Source organism: Mesoplodon mirus, assembly GCF_964341445.2.
Source record: "Mesoplodon mirus genome assembly, chromosome: 11".
In the NCBI taxonomy this organism is placed as follows: Eukaryota; Metazoa; Chordata; class Mammalia; order Artiodactyla; family Ziphiidae; genus Mesoplodon; species Mesoplodon mirus.
The window spans coordinates 94,713,659-94,729,628 of record NC_138987.1 but is presented as its reverse complement, the minus strand read 5'-3'; the positions used below and the strand labels follow the sequence as shown (position 1 = coordinate 94,729,628).

Below are 15,970 nucleotides of genomic sequence, written 5' to 3'. Positions count from 1 at the left end.
TGGTTTATCAAACAACTGGTTTTTAGGCTGAGTTTGGAACCTGTTCGCTTTTCCCACAGTGATTGAACTCAAGCTGCAGGCCATTAAGTTAGCTCTTGTTTTAACCTTCATTTATTACAAAAATAGGACATTTGAAATTCTCACTTTTCACATAGATTTCAGATTTTTATAACCTAGTATCTCCATTATAAATGATGTATGTTTTAAGTCTCACTTAGCTAACATTTCATTATGTATTATCCTATCCTTTTAATATATTGCTATTATCTGTTAGCACTGTTACACATTGTGTATGCTTTCTTGTAGCATTTAAGTTTTAGGGCCATTTAGAAATTCTAAATCCTAGGAAAAGAGGAATCAAGTCTTGCAGTTAACTCCCTTTTCAAAACATTTGGCTAAATCATCATTTTAAAACACAATACGGAACTCTTTTCCTCTTTCTACTTTTTTATTATGTATGATTATCCTGTTTTTGGTTCTGCTTTTTCTGGACTATTTCACTTACAGTTTCCAACATTTCCCTTCTTTACTTACACAGTTAAAACAAATACCTTTCTATACTTCATAAACACATATATTATAAAAGAGTAAACAGAATCATTTAGCTGTATTAACACACATAATGAAATCATTAACTCATTGAAATACATTTCTGAAACAATCTATTAGATTCCTCCTTTCAGATTGCAACTACCTATGCCTACAAACTTTTCTTTTAATTATCATTATGAACACATGGCCTTGTAAAAGTTAATCAATCTTTATTGATTTATATATTTATTTATTATTACCATTGATGCTCAAAGTGTCACAACCTGCCCCCAAAAAACCTCCTTGAAGCTGACATCTATGTACTTTGTCTTCTTTACAAAAATTTTAAGACTTAATTTTTTTAGAGTTTTGGATCACAGCAATATTGAGGGGAAGGTACAGAGATTTCTCATAAACCCCCTGCCCCGACACGTGCATAGCTTCCCCTGTATCAACATCCCCCGCCAGAGGGGTGCACTTGTTATAATTAATTACCTACATTGACACAGTCCATAGTTTACCTCAGGGTTCACTTTTGGTGTTACACGTTCTACGGGTTTGGACAAATGTAAGATGACATATATCCATCATAATGTCATAAAGAGTATTTTCATTGCCCTAAAAATCCTATGTGTTCCGCCTCTTCCTCTCTCCACCCACCACCCCTGACCTTTTTACTGCCTTCGTATTTTTGCCTTTTCCAAAATGTCAATGTACTTTGTCTTCAAAGTTTCTTTATTTGCTGATAACAATAAGATATCCCTGCTCCAAACTTAATTTTTCCCGTTTGACATATATATACTACCATGTGTAAAATAGATAGCTAGTGGGAACCTGCTGTATAGCACAGGGAGCTCAGCTCGGTGCTCTGTGGTGGCCTAAATGGGTGGAATGGGGGAGGAAGGAGGGGATATATGTATACATATAGTTGTTTCACTTCATTGTACAGCAGAAACTAACACAACAGTGTAAAGCAATTATACTCCAATAAAAAAAGAGTTAACTGAAAAAAAAAAAAAAAAAGACATGAAATCAGCTAAATCTCAAAGAGCCCCGGTGCTTCCTCTTCTCCGTCATCCTCCCCTCTAGCTGAAATCTCCTCCCACACTGCCCTCCTCTGAGGTTTCAAATGCACCAGAATAGGTATTTGATCATAATTTCCATTCTGGAGGATTTTTTTAGTCTAGTGGGAGAAAGCGTTGCAATAAACAGAAACAACAAAAACACAATATCTCCTTGGTATCACTGGCACCCAGCACAACACCCGGAATGTGGCTGGCCTGCAGTAAACAACTGTGATTAAAGTACGAGCAGATTGGAATGATAAACCAGATGAAAGTAATTAATATATAAGTTAAAAGTATTATTGCAACAGTGTTCAAACAAAACTAATATTACTTATCTAGGTCAAAAGAAGATTACAGAAGCATGAAACTATTGGAGATGGCTGCAGCGTGATGGGGAATACTGCCCTATAAAAGATACTGAAAAAGACGAGTTTAAGAAAATCTTCATGGACAGGAATTCCCTGGCAGTCCAGTGGTTAGGACTCTGCACTTCCACTACATGGGGCATAGGTTCAGTCCCTGGTTGGGGAACTAAGATCCCACATGCTGCGATGTGGTCAATAAATCAATAAAGATCCATTCTTAAAAAAGGAAAAAAAGCTTCACAGAAACCTGCCATGCCTGTGCTGCTGTCTTGCCTCAAGCTGCTTAGAGTGCATGTCTGCCCTTAGTTTTTATATGTGTAAATATATATCAGCAAATAATGAGGGACTTCCTTGGTGGTGTAGTGGTTAAGACTTTGCCATCCAATGCAGGGGGTGCGGGTTCGATCCCCGAGATGGGAGCTAAGATCCCACATGCCTCGCAACCAAAACATAAAACAGAAGCAATATTGTAACAAATTCAATAAAGACTTTAAAAATGGTCCACATCAAAAAAAAAAAGGAAGCCAAATAATGACTTCCTACAATATCTAAGAATAAATGGCTAAAATGCAGAATTTTAACATTTAATAAATCATTAAAGCGGAATGATAGAATTCATGTTTGTCCTAAGCCCCCTTTCCTAATGCCACTCACAACAAATTAGAGCATATGTTTTTCTTTTCTTTGATTTTTTTTACAACTGCTATAACTACAAGAGCAAAAATAATTACAAGTCAGATTTTTATATAAGGAGTTTGCAGAAGCTGTTCGAAGCCATAAAGACCAAGACATTTTCTTTCACTTCTTCCACTGGTATGGCCATCTGTGGAAATAAAGCCCAGCACAGAGTATTCACTTGAATTATTTTTTTTCACTTGAATTATTGACAGGGTCAGTCAGAAGAAAACCATTAAAAATTGGTGATAAGGACCCAAATATTAGTGTATAATGCATATACACAATTCCTAACATTAGTATTTATCTCCTTAAAAACAAAAGACTCTTAAATAGCAAACATACATTGACTATACATCTAATAAAACAAGATGATCTTGCCATGTTTTTTGCACTGTAATTAATTCATGGACCCACAGGAAGAAATGATGAACTGTTGCATTGAGATGTTGGACTCAGTGTTTGTTAGAAGTCATTAGGCTTGTTATGAGAATTACTTCGTCTCTATGAAAAGGCTTCTAAGTAGTGTTTGTGTATATGGGATGCAAGAAGAAATATTCTGATTCAGAGTAAAGAAAAATATCCTGGGAGCAGTTAAAGTCTGTAATTGACTACCTTGGGGGAAAATGAGTTCCATTTCCAAGGAGGTGTTCAAACGCAGTTTAACCACTTGGCAGGCAAGTTATAGAGAGAAATTTACAAATTCAGTGGATTTTTGTACATATAAGATCTTGTTCAAACCTATGACTTATGATTCTGTGAATCTAGATGCTTACCATAATCATGTTTCCTGTCAGAAGTTCTGGACTGTGTTTTCTTCCTTTTGTCGGGAGATTTCACCTCTGTGTAAATATCCTTCTTCGTCATTTCTGGATAGTAGAGAAACATATGGAGATAATTTGTGGTTGAAAGAGAACTTTCTCCATAAGTTCAAGAAAAAAATCATTACAGTTCACACTTCCCATACAGCGTTTAAGAAATAGTTCTCTATAACAATTATGTTTGAGGAGATTTTCTTCCTCTTTTAGGGCAATTCCTCTGAAGGGCTAAATTAAGTGTATATTGGAATTTCCCACCATTTGTGGTCTTCTGTAGGTTTGAGGGAGGCTGCTGTGCCAATGAGGAATGGAGAATTGGGGGGCAAAGAGCAAAACTATAAGGTATTCAGACAAAAAACAAAGTATCATTTTGAAGAGGCTTTCCTACTATGCTGAAACAGATTAAAGTAATAGGTCAGAATGCATAAAAGCAGAGCTGTCAGGAAAAAGGCAGGCTGAGAAGCTGCAGCTTTGGCTGCCTGAGAGATTTAAGACCCTTTTATTTTTAAACCACAAATCACAAGGGTTTCCTGTTTTGTTTTGTCTTATTTTAATCTTAAGCGATCTTGTTTTGTAGCATAGCACATCCTCTATATACTGTAATGCTAGATTATAAGAACACAATTTATAGCTACGGTGATAATAAATCCAGAATTATTCTGATTTCTCCATTATTCTGATTTCTCCATCTTGTTTTTCCTAAGTCCATCCTCATTTGTCAAACAACCTGCTTATATTTTTAATTCAGTGTGAGTTCCTTCCTCTGTGTGATGAGGAACCCATTGAAATTGACAGCAACCATGAGTAAGTGGTTCTTAGAGATATATCTGGACATACATAACAAAAAATCCAGAGATCAAGAGGCAAAGGACTGGTCCAACAGCTCAGCAACATCAGCCACTGGCTCTCTAAAGCTTTCAGATCTGCTCTTGGGCATGTTGACAACCTCATGGCCACAACATAGTTGCCACAGCTCCAGGTAACTTGTCAGTATCCAAGACAACAAAAAGAGAGTAGAGGCAATGCAAGCCATATACCAGAAATCCTCTGGCCAAATTTGTCTTAAGTTTCAATGGCTAAAGGTGGGCCACATGGCCATTCTGGCTACAAGGGGAGCTGGGAAAGTGAGTAACTTGTGTGAAGACCAAGAGAAAAGGTGATTCAGAAGGGCTCATGGATTGGTCAACAGTCTTTGGCGCACCGTAGGCTAGGGCTAACACAAGATTTAATTGACATCAACAAATTTTTGATGACTTACTACTTATACCTCCAAATTAATGTACAAGTGATGAATCCAAAAGGGCATTTTAATTCTCAGAAAAGAAAATAGGAGCTATATATACATATATATATCACAGTATATAGTGAATATTAAAAATCTTTTACTACATTACTTGTTTGGTATTGTTATTCTCTGCTAGTTTACCTATTGCAATTACTTGTATAAAAAAAATAAGAACTTAACAGCAGAGGAATCTGAATAATTTTTGCCTTTGAGGAAATACAAAAGGTTGAGTTAGAAAGATTCCACCCAAAGGATGTGTCTGGGTTAGTGATACTAAGGGATTCCATAAGTAGTAACAACTTTATATGGAGAAGAAAAGAGGGATGAGTCCCAGAAGGGATCTGCAATCAAAGAAGAAAAGAAAAATAGTTTGGGACTGAACAGAAATCTTCAGGTACTTTTTGATCTCTGTACAATATTCATTCTTTCACTGATTCTTTAAACAACTGCTCTTCATCTGCCTGCTCTGGCTAAACACTATGCTGGTTGTCTGCTTTCACAGCTCCTCAAGCAACGCCCAGTATCCTACCTTGCATTAGCACTAATATTCTATGGAAAGTGACGCATCTGGGCTACAATCACCTTGAATGCAATGCCGTTCTTCATTTTGTCCAACGGGCAAAATATATACTCTTTCTCCAAACCAAGCTGAATGCATTTCTTTGAAAAGTCTTCCCTGTGCCTGAGCAGAGTTACTCCATCCTTCCTATGGGTTCTCAGAGCATCTTAATTATGACCCAATTACTTATGTTTTCACATTGCATTTTGATTATTTATAGATATTTCTGTCTCCTGAAGCCTGAGCTTCAAGGAGAAGGGTCTGTGACTTTAATTACCTTTAAAATTTCAGTACCAAATATAATGCCTTGGACATAGTAAGTGTTAAATAAACAATTGTTGAACAGATGGATAAAGGAACAAATGAACGCTCTACTGAGGGAGACAATTATGAACAGGGAAAACTAATAAGAAAGAGCCATTAATTCTCTTTTAAAGTATCTATGGTTCTGAAAAACCTAGGGGCAGGACAGGAATAAAGATGCAGATGTAGAAAATGGACTTGAGGACACGGGGAGAGGGAAGGGTAAGCTGAGATGAAGTGAGAGAGTGCCATGGACATATATACACTACCAAATGTAAAATAGATAGCTAGTGAGAAGCAGGCACATAGCACAGGGAGATCAGCTCAGTACTTTGTGACCACCTAGAGGGGTGGGATAGGGAGGGTGGGAGGGAGACACAAGAGCGAGGGGATATGGGGATATATGTATATGTATAGCTGATTCACTTTGTTATATGGAAGAAACTAACACACCATTGTAAAGCAATTATACTCCAATAAAGATGTTTTTTTAAAAAGTATCTATGACAGAACAATTTGATATCCTTGAATGGCTTTGTCTCTAAACTTAAATACAAAGTGGTTATCTTCAAAAAAATGTTCAACTTATAAGGAAAAAAAATCTCATATAGTCATTTGTTCATATACTTCCTGAAAACAAAATATTCCCTATCTAGATTATTATAGTTTATAACTAAGAGTAAAAGCTAACTAAAAGGATGATACAAAACATTCACAAAAATACTATTTCTAAAAAACCAAGAAAGGTAAACTTATATCTTCTCTACTTTTCTCAGTCTTCACAATGCACTTTATTCAGTTCTTAAAAAAAAAATGAAAAGAGAAAAACTTTGGAGGGCCCAGCATTATTTCATTACCAGAATGGAAATTCTTTCACTCAAAAGACCTCCTTTTAATTCAATATAATTCTAATTGAAAATATTATAATTCAGGGGATTCACTCCCCTTCCCTAAGGTTTCATTACTCTGAGTTTACTCTAGTGTTCTTGAATTTCAAATATCAATCCCCATCAGATAGAATTAAGGTTGTTAACAAAATCTCCAGAAACAGAAGTTGATGACACCTTTGACCTTACCAGAAAGTTCCACAGTTTGGTCAGAAATAGAGTTAAGAGGGGTTCACTTTCCCTTCTAAAGCCTGAACAGGAGGAAAAGATCTGATGTCCAGAACAACTGAAAATACTCTCAGCAGTGGAACAGGAGACCTTGACATTTTGGAGACATTCTGAAAGTTTTGGTTCTTGTCAGAATTCTTACATACGTTCACATTTTTTAAAGGACCCTGGCTTCTCTCTTCACCTAGAGCATGCAAGCCAAAAATAAGTACCTATGAAGTAAAGAGTTTTGATTGATAAATGGAGGGGGAAAAATAATACCATGGATGAGTAGACAGTGAAAGAAAGGAAGGGGGTAAAGAAAGGAGAGAGGGGAAAATCTTCTGGACAAGATTCACCATTCTAAGTGCCATTAAGAACATTTGTGATTCATGAGAACAGGTCAAAATATCAACATACATAGGAATTTGGAAGAAGTTGATCTCAAGCCTCATGGATGACTTTGAGGGGTTCAAGAGTTCAGTGGAGGAAGTAATGGCAGATGTGGTGGAAACAGCAAGAGAGCTAGAATTAGAAGTGGAGCCTGAAGATGTGACTGAATTGCTGCCATCTCCTGTTAAAACTTGAATGGATGAGGAGTTGCTTCTTAGAGATGAGCGAAGGAAGTGGTTGCCTGAGATGGAATCTACTCCTGGTGAAGATGCGGTGACGATTACTGAAATGACAACGAAGGATTTAGAATATTACATAAACTTAGTTGATAAAGCAGCAGAAAGATTTGAGAAGATTGACTCCAATTTTGAAAGAAGTTCTACCACGGGGAAAATGCTATCCAACGGCACTGCATGCTACAGAGAACTAATTCCTGAAAGGAAGAATCAATTGATGCGGCACACTTCACTGCTGTCTTAGTTTAAGAAACTGCCACTGCCACCCCAACCTTCAGCAACCATGACCCTGATCAGTCAGCAGCTGTCATCAAATATCGAGGTAAGACCCTCCAGCAGCAAAACGATTACAACTCACTGGACGCTCATATGATGGTTAGCATTTTTTAGCAATGAAGCATTTTAAACTAAGGTATGCACATTGTTTTTTATACATAATACTATCGCACACTTAATAGACTACAGCAGAGTGTAAACATAACTTTTATATGCCCCCGGATACCAAAAAAAGTGTGTGGCTCCCTTTATGGCAACATTCACTTTATTGCAATTCTGACTTGATTGCAGTGTTCTGGAACCAAGACTGCAATGTCTCAGAGGTGTGCCTGTATTATCTCACAGGATGGTTATAATGAGAAAGTGAGAAAATATATGTGTATCAACCAGAGTCCAGCAAGGGAAACAAATCTCTCTGAGTGTTTAAAACAGAGGGAATTTTATTCAAGGAGCTGATTAAGAAGGTGACTAAGATGCTAAGAAACCACTTAAGAATCAATAAGGAAACTCAGAGTTTAGTAATACCGAGAAGCTTCTACTACCCCCTAAACTAGGGTTAAAAGAAAGAGGTGGGGCTTCCCTGGTAGCGCAGTGGTTGAGAGTCTGCCTGCCGATGCAGGGGACATGGGTTCGTGCCCCGGTCCGGGAAGATCCCACATGCCGCGGAGCGGCTGGGCCCGTGAGCCATGGCCGCTGAGCCTGCGCGTCCGGAGCCTGTGCTCCACCACAGGAAAGGCCACAATAGTGAGAGGCCCGCGTACCACCAAAAAAAAGAAAAAGGAAAGAGGTGATTTCCTGGAGTCAGGATTCACTGGCAGAAGCTAGAACCATGTAGATCTGTCCAATGAGAGGTAGGAACATAGGAGTAATGTAGCTGTTGCTAGAGATACAACCTAAAGCAGAGAGGGGTTAAAACTACCCTGGCTTCTCCCTACCTCTCATCCTCCAATTTCCTATCAGCATCTCTTATTGACAAAACCCACCTAGAATCCGGGAGCCCGGTTGTACGGAACACATCTTATGCACCTTCTCAGATTCTCAGCCTCAGCTTAACACGCCTCTCAGTTCTTAACCACTTGCTTTTACACAGTGGTCCCTGCAATGATCATGGACAGGTGAGACTTCATGTTTCTACTGTCTGAAGTCTACAACTGACGTGTCCAGCTTGGAACACTGTTTCCAGACTCATAAGCACCAAACCACAGGGTACGAGAGCAGGATATGAGAAGCTGTCCACGTTAGGAGTGCAGCTTATTTGTTTTTTGTTTGGGATGTACTATAACCATTGGGAAGCAAGAGATAGAAAGAAGTTGACACATAAATTTTTTGTTCTCTTCTCCCTTCCCTTGACTGTTTACACTTCCAGTGTTTCTTTAGAGCCACATTCTCCATGGTCAAGTGACCAGTTTTGTCTCTTTGTGGAGCAGTGGCCATCTCAGTTATGCATCATGTTGTATTTATTTCCCATCCTCCTTCACCTCACTTCCCCTTTCCCTCAGTTTCACTGCCCTGTAAAGCATCTATATCACTTAAGTTTTGCCTCAGGCTTCGTTTGGTTAAAGACACTGGGAAATGCAGCTTGGAGGGGTGAGCTTCCCTCAGTATAAAGCTGAGCAAGGGAAGAGCAGACATCTGAGCACAAACAGGCCCAGAGGGGCATATTCTAACCTCATTGTTCATTGCCATCTTTATATTCATATTTAAATTTTATGTAACAACTTCATGCTTCCACCTAATATGAGGCTCCTCACTTCTCTAATAGGTCGTGAAGCACAAGAGGAGTTATGCAGAGTCTGAGCATCTGTAATGGGGGATGTCCCTCAATGCAGTTGAGTCTTAGCTCTCTTATATGCCTAGTATGTCAGGATTCATTAATGGGGAGTTAAATAAGTGCAATAGTCCAGAGATCCTGAGGTAAAGGAGGACATAAGGAAAATAGTCTAATTAAATAAAACTTGTATGTAAAGTAAGAAAGGAACAGTTGGAAGGGGTCATTACACTAGATAAGGGATCCCAACTAGCTGAGGCATTAGCTTCATGAGAAAAATGAGTGGTAGAAGTAGAAAGTGATAAATATGAACTATGGCTTCATGACCTATTACAGAGGTGAGGCTATTGGTAGCTATTTTTTACAGGTATTTTTATAGCTATATTTTTTATAGTTATGTCTATAGGAGAAGCAATGATATCTTTTTTCTTCTTCCTTTTCCACTGCCACTTTGTGTCAATATAAAAAGTGATGGTGGAATTTATCATTGTAATTCAGTCTTCCAAACTATGAGGGGCCACATCTAGAGCTGAGGGGGAGGACTGTGTATCAGTTGGAAGCCTGTTATTTGAGGTAGACCTGATTAATGAGGCTTTGTGTCTCTCCTTTTGTGGACAGGGTGAGACCCTCTTTCTTGGTATAGCAAATAGTTGCCTTATATTAGGATGGATACAATCCTTCCTTTCATTAGATGGCACCATCTTAGCCCAGAGTTCCTTGGAAAACAGAGCCTGAGGCAAAAAGCTCAACACCTAGTGCCACAAGACCTAATGGCGAGAAGAGGTAAAATCTAAAGGAAGCAAGACAGAGAGGCCAAAGGAAAGGGAGATGAGTCAGGGAACAAAGAAAAGGAAGTACAAGATGGCACAGTTTCAGGCTGGCCACAGGTGCACAAGAAATAATTTTTTAGGAGTTGTTACACAAACCCTGCATCTCCAAACAGTCCATCAGGTTGAAGGACGTGGCTATCAACTCACTGGCAGCCTCTTTCCTATCTCTTTTTTCTGGTGAAAATTTGCCATATAGGGCCTCTATATTCCTGCATTTCTGGATTGTGTTAGCTGAAGGCTTCAAGCAACCTCTGGAAAGCCACAGCTTCTGAGGGGTCTGAGCACTGGATCTACTATGGCTCTTGCCACTGTAGACATGATGGAGGTCACGCCACAATCTGGCGTACACATAATGATAACCTATTTTTACAACCATAGGTAGAAAACAAGCATTGCTGGGGCTGCTTTGGCTAGGAAGCTAGGCAAGCATCCAAGAGAGTGAGATAGATGGGACTGAGAGATCAGGAGAAGCACGTAAGCTAGGTCCAGTATGTTGCCCTGTGATGGGAGATGCTTGAATCTTTATATTAAAAGCTTTACAAATGTTCTAGATTTAACTTTGATCTAACACAGGTAAGACCTAAGTTTGACAAAAGGATATACAAGCCCTTGTTTAAGAAGCCAGGACAATAAAAGAAGTTAAATTCAAAATAAGTAGAAGAGAGGAAATAATCAAGATAAAAATAAAAGATAAATAAGATGGAAAGTGGGCAAACTTTTAAAACTTCAATGAAACAAAAAGCTGATTTCATCGATAAGATTAATAAAATTGATATAAATCTCTAGCTAGACTGGTCAAGAAAGAAAAACACAGATTCAATAATATCAGAAATACAAACAATATCATAAAAGAAAGGACATCATTACAGATCCTACAAACAGGAAACAGATAATAAGGGAATATTATTGTTATGGGTTGAACTGTGTCCTCCACAATGATATGTTTAAGTCCTAACTCCTGCACCTATAAATGTGACCTTATTTGGAAATAGGGTCTTTGTAGATGTAATCGAGTTAAGATGAGGTCAGTAGAGTGGGCCCTAACACAATATGACTGGTGTCCTGGGTTCCCTTGGTGGCACAGTGGTTAAGAATCTGCCTGCCAATGCAAGGGATATGGAACTCTCATATGTTGCTAATGAGAAAGTAAAATGATACAACCACATTGGAAAACAATTTAGAAGTTTCTTATTAAATATGCACTTGCCAGGCTTCCCTGGTGGCGCAGTGGTTGAGAGTCCGCCTGCTGATGCAGGGGACACGGGTTCGTGCCCCGGTCTGGGAAGATCCCACGTGCCGCAGAGCGGCTAGGCCTGTGAGCCATGGCCATTGAGCCTGTGCGTCCGGAGCCTGTGCTCCACAATGGGAGAGGCCACAACAGTGAGAGGCCCACATACCGCAAAAAAAAAAAATGCACTTACCATAGAACTCAGCAATCAAACTCCTAAGCATTTAATAAAAAAGAAATGAAAACATGCGTTCACACAGAGGCTTGCACATAAATGCTCATAGCAGGTTTATTCATAATAGCCAAAAACTGGAAACACATCAAATGTCCAAATGTGGATGAACAAACTGTGGTATATCTATACAATGGAATACTACTCAGTAACTGAAAGAATGAACTACTGATACATGAAAGAACATGGATTATGTTAAAAACATGCTGAGCAAAACCAAGCCAGATACAAAGGAATAAATGATGTACAAAATTCTGTAACAAAGCAGACAAAATTAAATTATAGTCACAGAAAGCATATCACTGGTTGCCTGAGACCAGGTGGGTGGTGAGAGGGAGAAAGGAACTTCTGGAGGTGATGGGAATGTTCTGTGCCTTGATTTGATGGTGTTTGAGAGGTGTATATATTTGTTTAAAACCCGTTGACCTCATGACTTAAAATGAATGCATTTTATTGCATGAAAATACAACTCAGTAGAGTTGATTTTTAAAATGTCAAGGTCAAGAAAGACAAATAAATCCTGAAGAAGTGTCCCAGATTAAAGGAGACTAAAGAGACCTCCCAACTAAATGTATCACATGATCCTGAACAAAGAGGAAAAACAGGTATAAATGACATTAGAGTACAGTTGAGAAAATTCGAATATGGGCTATAGATGAAATCATAGTACTGTATCAGTGCTAAATTTCCTGATTTTGACAATTGTACTATGGTTATAGAAGACAAAGTCCCTGTTCTTGTGAAATATTTACACAAATAGATGTAATATCCTGAATTTATTATCAAATGAATCAGCAAGGAGAGAGACAGAGAGAAAAAAAAACTATAAAGTGCACACAGAGTAAAATATAAACAAATGGTAACTATGGGTAAAGGTTATATGAAGGTTCCTTGTACTATTGTTTCAACTATTCAGTAAGTTTGAAATTACAGCGAAATTATTTTTTTTAATGAGAGTCAAGTATCTAGATGGGGTGGGAGGGAAGCTAACTACATTTTAGTTATTAACTGTGATCTCTCAAAGCCAGAGTCTATTGAAATGATTTATCCTATTGATAAGGAAATGACCCAGGCTATTTATTAGAGTTCTTTAATTGATCCTGCGGGTGTTTCAGGGAAAGAGAGAGTAATTCCTCAAGGCCATTAAAGACAGGGGTAACTGCTCTCCAAAGACAAAATGATTCTCTCTTCCCCAAGAAAACAGATGGCATCTGATGTCTTCAACCATAGTCCAAAAGAGCATTTTCCTCCTCCTCCATCTCATCTGTGTTTCTACAGTGGACAAAGTTCTGCAGTCAAAAACAAAATTACTACAGGAAACCAACAACAACAAAAAAAGACAAAATTCTATTTCACCTTTTCTCCTTAGTGTCTATTTGAAGCAATCAATTCTCTTCTCACAGATACAATTATAGGTGTTAGAGCAATCAATATTTGCTATCCTTGTTGAGGTTAAAAATGCACATTCTCCTCTCCCAGAAGAAGTCGTTATTGCCAAATTACTGTAGAACAGAAAACATGTATGGCCAACTGTTTAATTCTGAAGCTTACAATAACATAAATCATATTTTTAAGTCTGTTGCCTAAAGATCTGGAATACGGAATTATTAAACATAACTTCATCACTAAAAGATTTTTTACTTCTCTTAGCCCACTGAATAGAATAACATCCTCTTGATCACACCCATAATCTCCTATTTTGTTCCACATTGGGAATTTTTGATCAGAGAGCAATATTGCTATGTTGGGATCATGATACAGCAACCTGCTTTCCTATGTTAATTATTTCAATAAAAATGAGACATCTAAAAGGAGAGGAACTAAATTTCTGTGACACAGATAACAAGGTCTCATGTGCATACACTTTAAGGAGAAAAAAGTAGAATTGGAATATAGTCAGAGATGAAGTTGTTTAATTTATGTTTTTATGTGTTTTATTTCTTTTCCTTCCCCACCCTATCACTAAAACATGAAAATTCACTGAAAAACATCTAAAGCAGGACCTCTATTTCAGCAAAGTGGTGGATTAGGTGAGAACTACCTTCCTATTGAAAATAATTTAAAATCCTGAATAAAAACAAATTTTAAAACCTCTTGAATAAGTTAATGAACTGGCAAAAAGCAGATTCACACTCAGGCTGAGGGTTAAGTAAAGATGGAAACCCAGAAGGGTAAGTGAGGCACTGAAGCCAGTTTTTCCCTTAATTGATGTAGCAGGCTGAATAATGAATTCAACCCCAGATGGGGATTCTAAACAGAAAATAAGCTACAAAGTGTTGAGACCAAAGGGATATATCTCCAGTATAAAGCACCTTAGAACTGTCTTGAACATTGGATTTAAGTAGAAAAGAAAAAGAATAATCCTACCTAACAATCCAAAATCACAAACCACCCCTCATGTAATTTGCATCTGCTGTATTACTTAGGAATATTTGAATCTGCTATAGGTAAAAAGAGGAACAATTAAGGAAGATAAATGAAACTAAGTAGCTTGTGAGGCATAGGCAGAAAGTAGGAGATGGTTTAAATACAGATAAGTAAGCTAGTAACCTATGTGACATGTTAGGTATAGATACAGTAAGTAGAGCCCATGTGTGCTGAACATAGAAAAGGAGGAAAGAATCAAATAGATACAAAATATCGTACATGAAATATACATGATGCACATAGATACTCAACATTCATGAGGTCTTAAGTTAGTCAACCATTGGTGACACTCATTCTGGCCCTCTGCCTAAGAAACGCAAGTAAAATCCATAGCTGCTCATCAGGCTAATTGGAAAGCTGCAACTCTAACCAGGCTTACATGCTCCTGTATCCGCCCAATAGAGAAAACGTGTGTGCTGGCCACAAGAACCTTCTGTCTGTTGGGTCCCCTTTACTCAAACCCCAAGTCTGGTCCTAGAAACCTTACACCATCGTCAGGGAACTGTGATGCCACAGAGCCAGGCCATATGAAGAGAGAATAACTCAGGATCCAGGTGATCCTTTTAACCCACTTGCCCCTCATCCTAAGTGTGACAACCTATCCCATCCCATCCAAGTATGATAAGCTATCCCGTGTCTTTCCCCCTGCATAGCGCTATGTGCTTAAAATGGATTTAATTAACTGTGCAATTTGAGCATCTTATTTTAGCCCTGAAAGTGTTCGCCTGAAAGTGTACTCACAGGCTACAATTACATCAAGGTTATTTCCTGCATGACATCTCTTGTAGGTTTGTGGCCCAGAACTACATTACTGGCAGGGTCCAAATTTAGAATGAAAAATGGCTTAGATTCACAATGCTCCAAGGCATCCAACAAAAGCAAATTCTTTCTTGAGGAAGCCACCTTCATCTAAGTCCTCAAATAATTTCCACAGCAGCTCAAAAAAAAAAATCACTAAACACTACAAAGGAAACGGCATCATGAACAAAAGTCAGTAGAAGTGATAGGTTAGACCCACAAAACTTCAAATATTAAAATTATCAGATACCAAATATAAAAGTAGTGTGATTAATATCTTTCAAGAAATAAAAGACAGCTTGAATATATAACTAGCAAGAAGATTTGAAAATGTAAGAGAATTCTTAGAAATAAAAAATGTAACAGTTAAGATTTTTTTAAAAATCATTGAATAGTTCAACAGCAGATTACAACTAAATGTAAACCCAAGAGTTTACAAAATACTGCACTTAACAGAAGGACTATAGTGAGGTGTGTGTGTGGGTACGCACGCATGTGTGTATGTTTGAATCTGCATTTATATATATTTATAATTAATATAAACTACTAATATAAAGGAGTTTCAAATGAATTTTGGGGATACTCAAAACATTCACGGTTGTGGGAGAGATCACCATGACTAAGTCAGAATGGTCCAATCACATCATATCACCTTACTTCATGATTTTATTTTATTTTGTGTACCTCATAACACATACTTCTGATCATGTGTTTAGCATCATAATTTTATTATTAATAACTCTGTATGACACTTCTTGTCCTTTTTAACTGTACTTCCTGAAACATTTCTTTAATCATTCTCCTTATTCTTACTAATGACCTCTACCTGAAAATGAGTTAAGCCCTGTGAAGCAAGATTCTTTTTAGAAACAATCCTTCCAACCCAACACCAATATTAGAATTTGAATGCATCCTGGAAACTTACAGTCCAGAAGATATGCCATTGTCAATCCATTTCCACTTATTTTCCCTTTCATTAAATGATAATCCAATCCAGTAGGAACTTCGACAAGTCTGGGATCGAAGGAAGGTCTAAAAAGGAAATAAAACATATCATGGGACTAAATTCCCATCTGTTAGATGAA

The 15,970-nt window shown here is 37.8% G+C and overlaps 1 protein-coding gene across 5 annotated transcripts in view; it reads right to left on the bottom strand.

Annotated features, from left to right (window-relative positions):
* LOC309811570 (killer cell lectin-like receptor 2) overlaps positions 1-15,970 on the bottom strand; it is a 31,202-nt gene that overhangs the window by 5,050 nt on the left and 10,182 nt on the right. For 3 of the 5 annotated variants that reach the window (XR_014295212.1, XR_014295213.1, XR_014295214.1), the window contains exons 6-8: positions 15,811-15,917; positions 13,017-13,162; positions 3,415-3,507 (exon numbers count right to left, since the gene is read on the bottom strand). Coding sequence is in view for 1 of the 5 variants with exons in the window: in XM_082634435.1 (XP_082490561.1) it covers positions 13,033-13,162; positions 15,811-15,917 (237 nt within the window). In the remaining 4 variants the exon portion in view is untranslated. Of the gene's footprint in view, positions 1-3,414; positions 3,508-11,352; positions 12,933-13,016; positions 13,163-15,810; positions 15,918-15,970 lie in introns of those variants that run through there. The other 2 variants (XM_082634435.1, XR_014295215.1) reach the window with 2 other exon arrangements.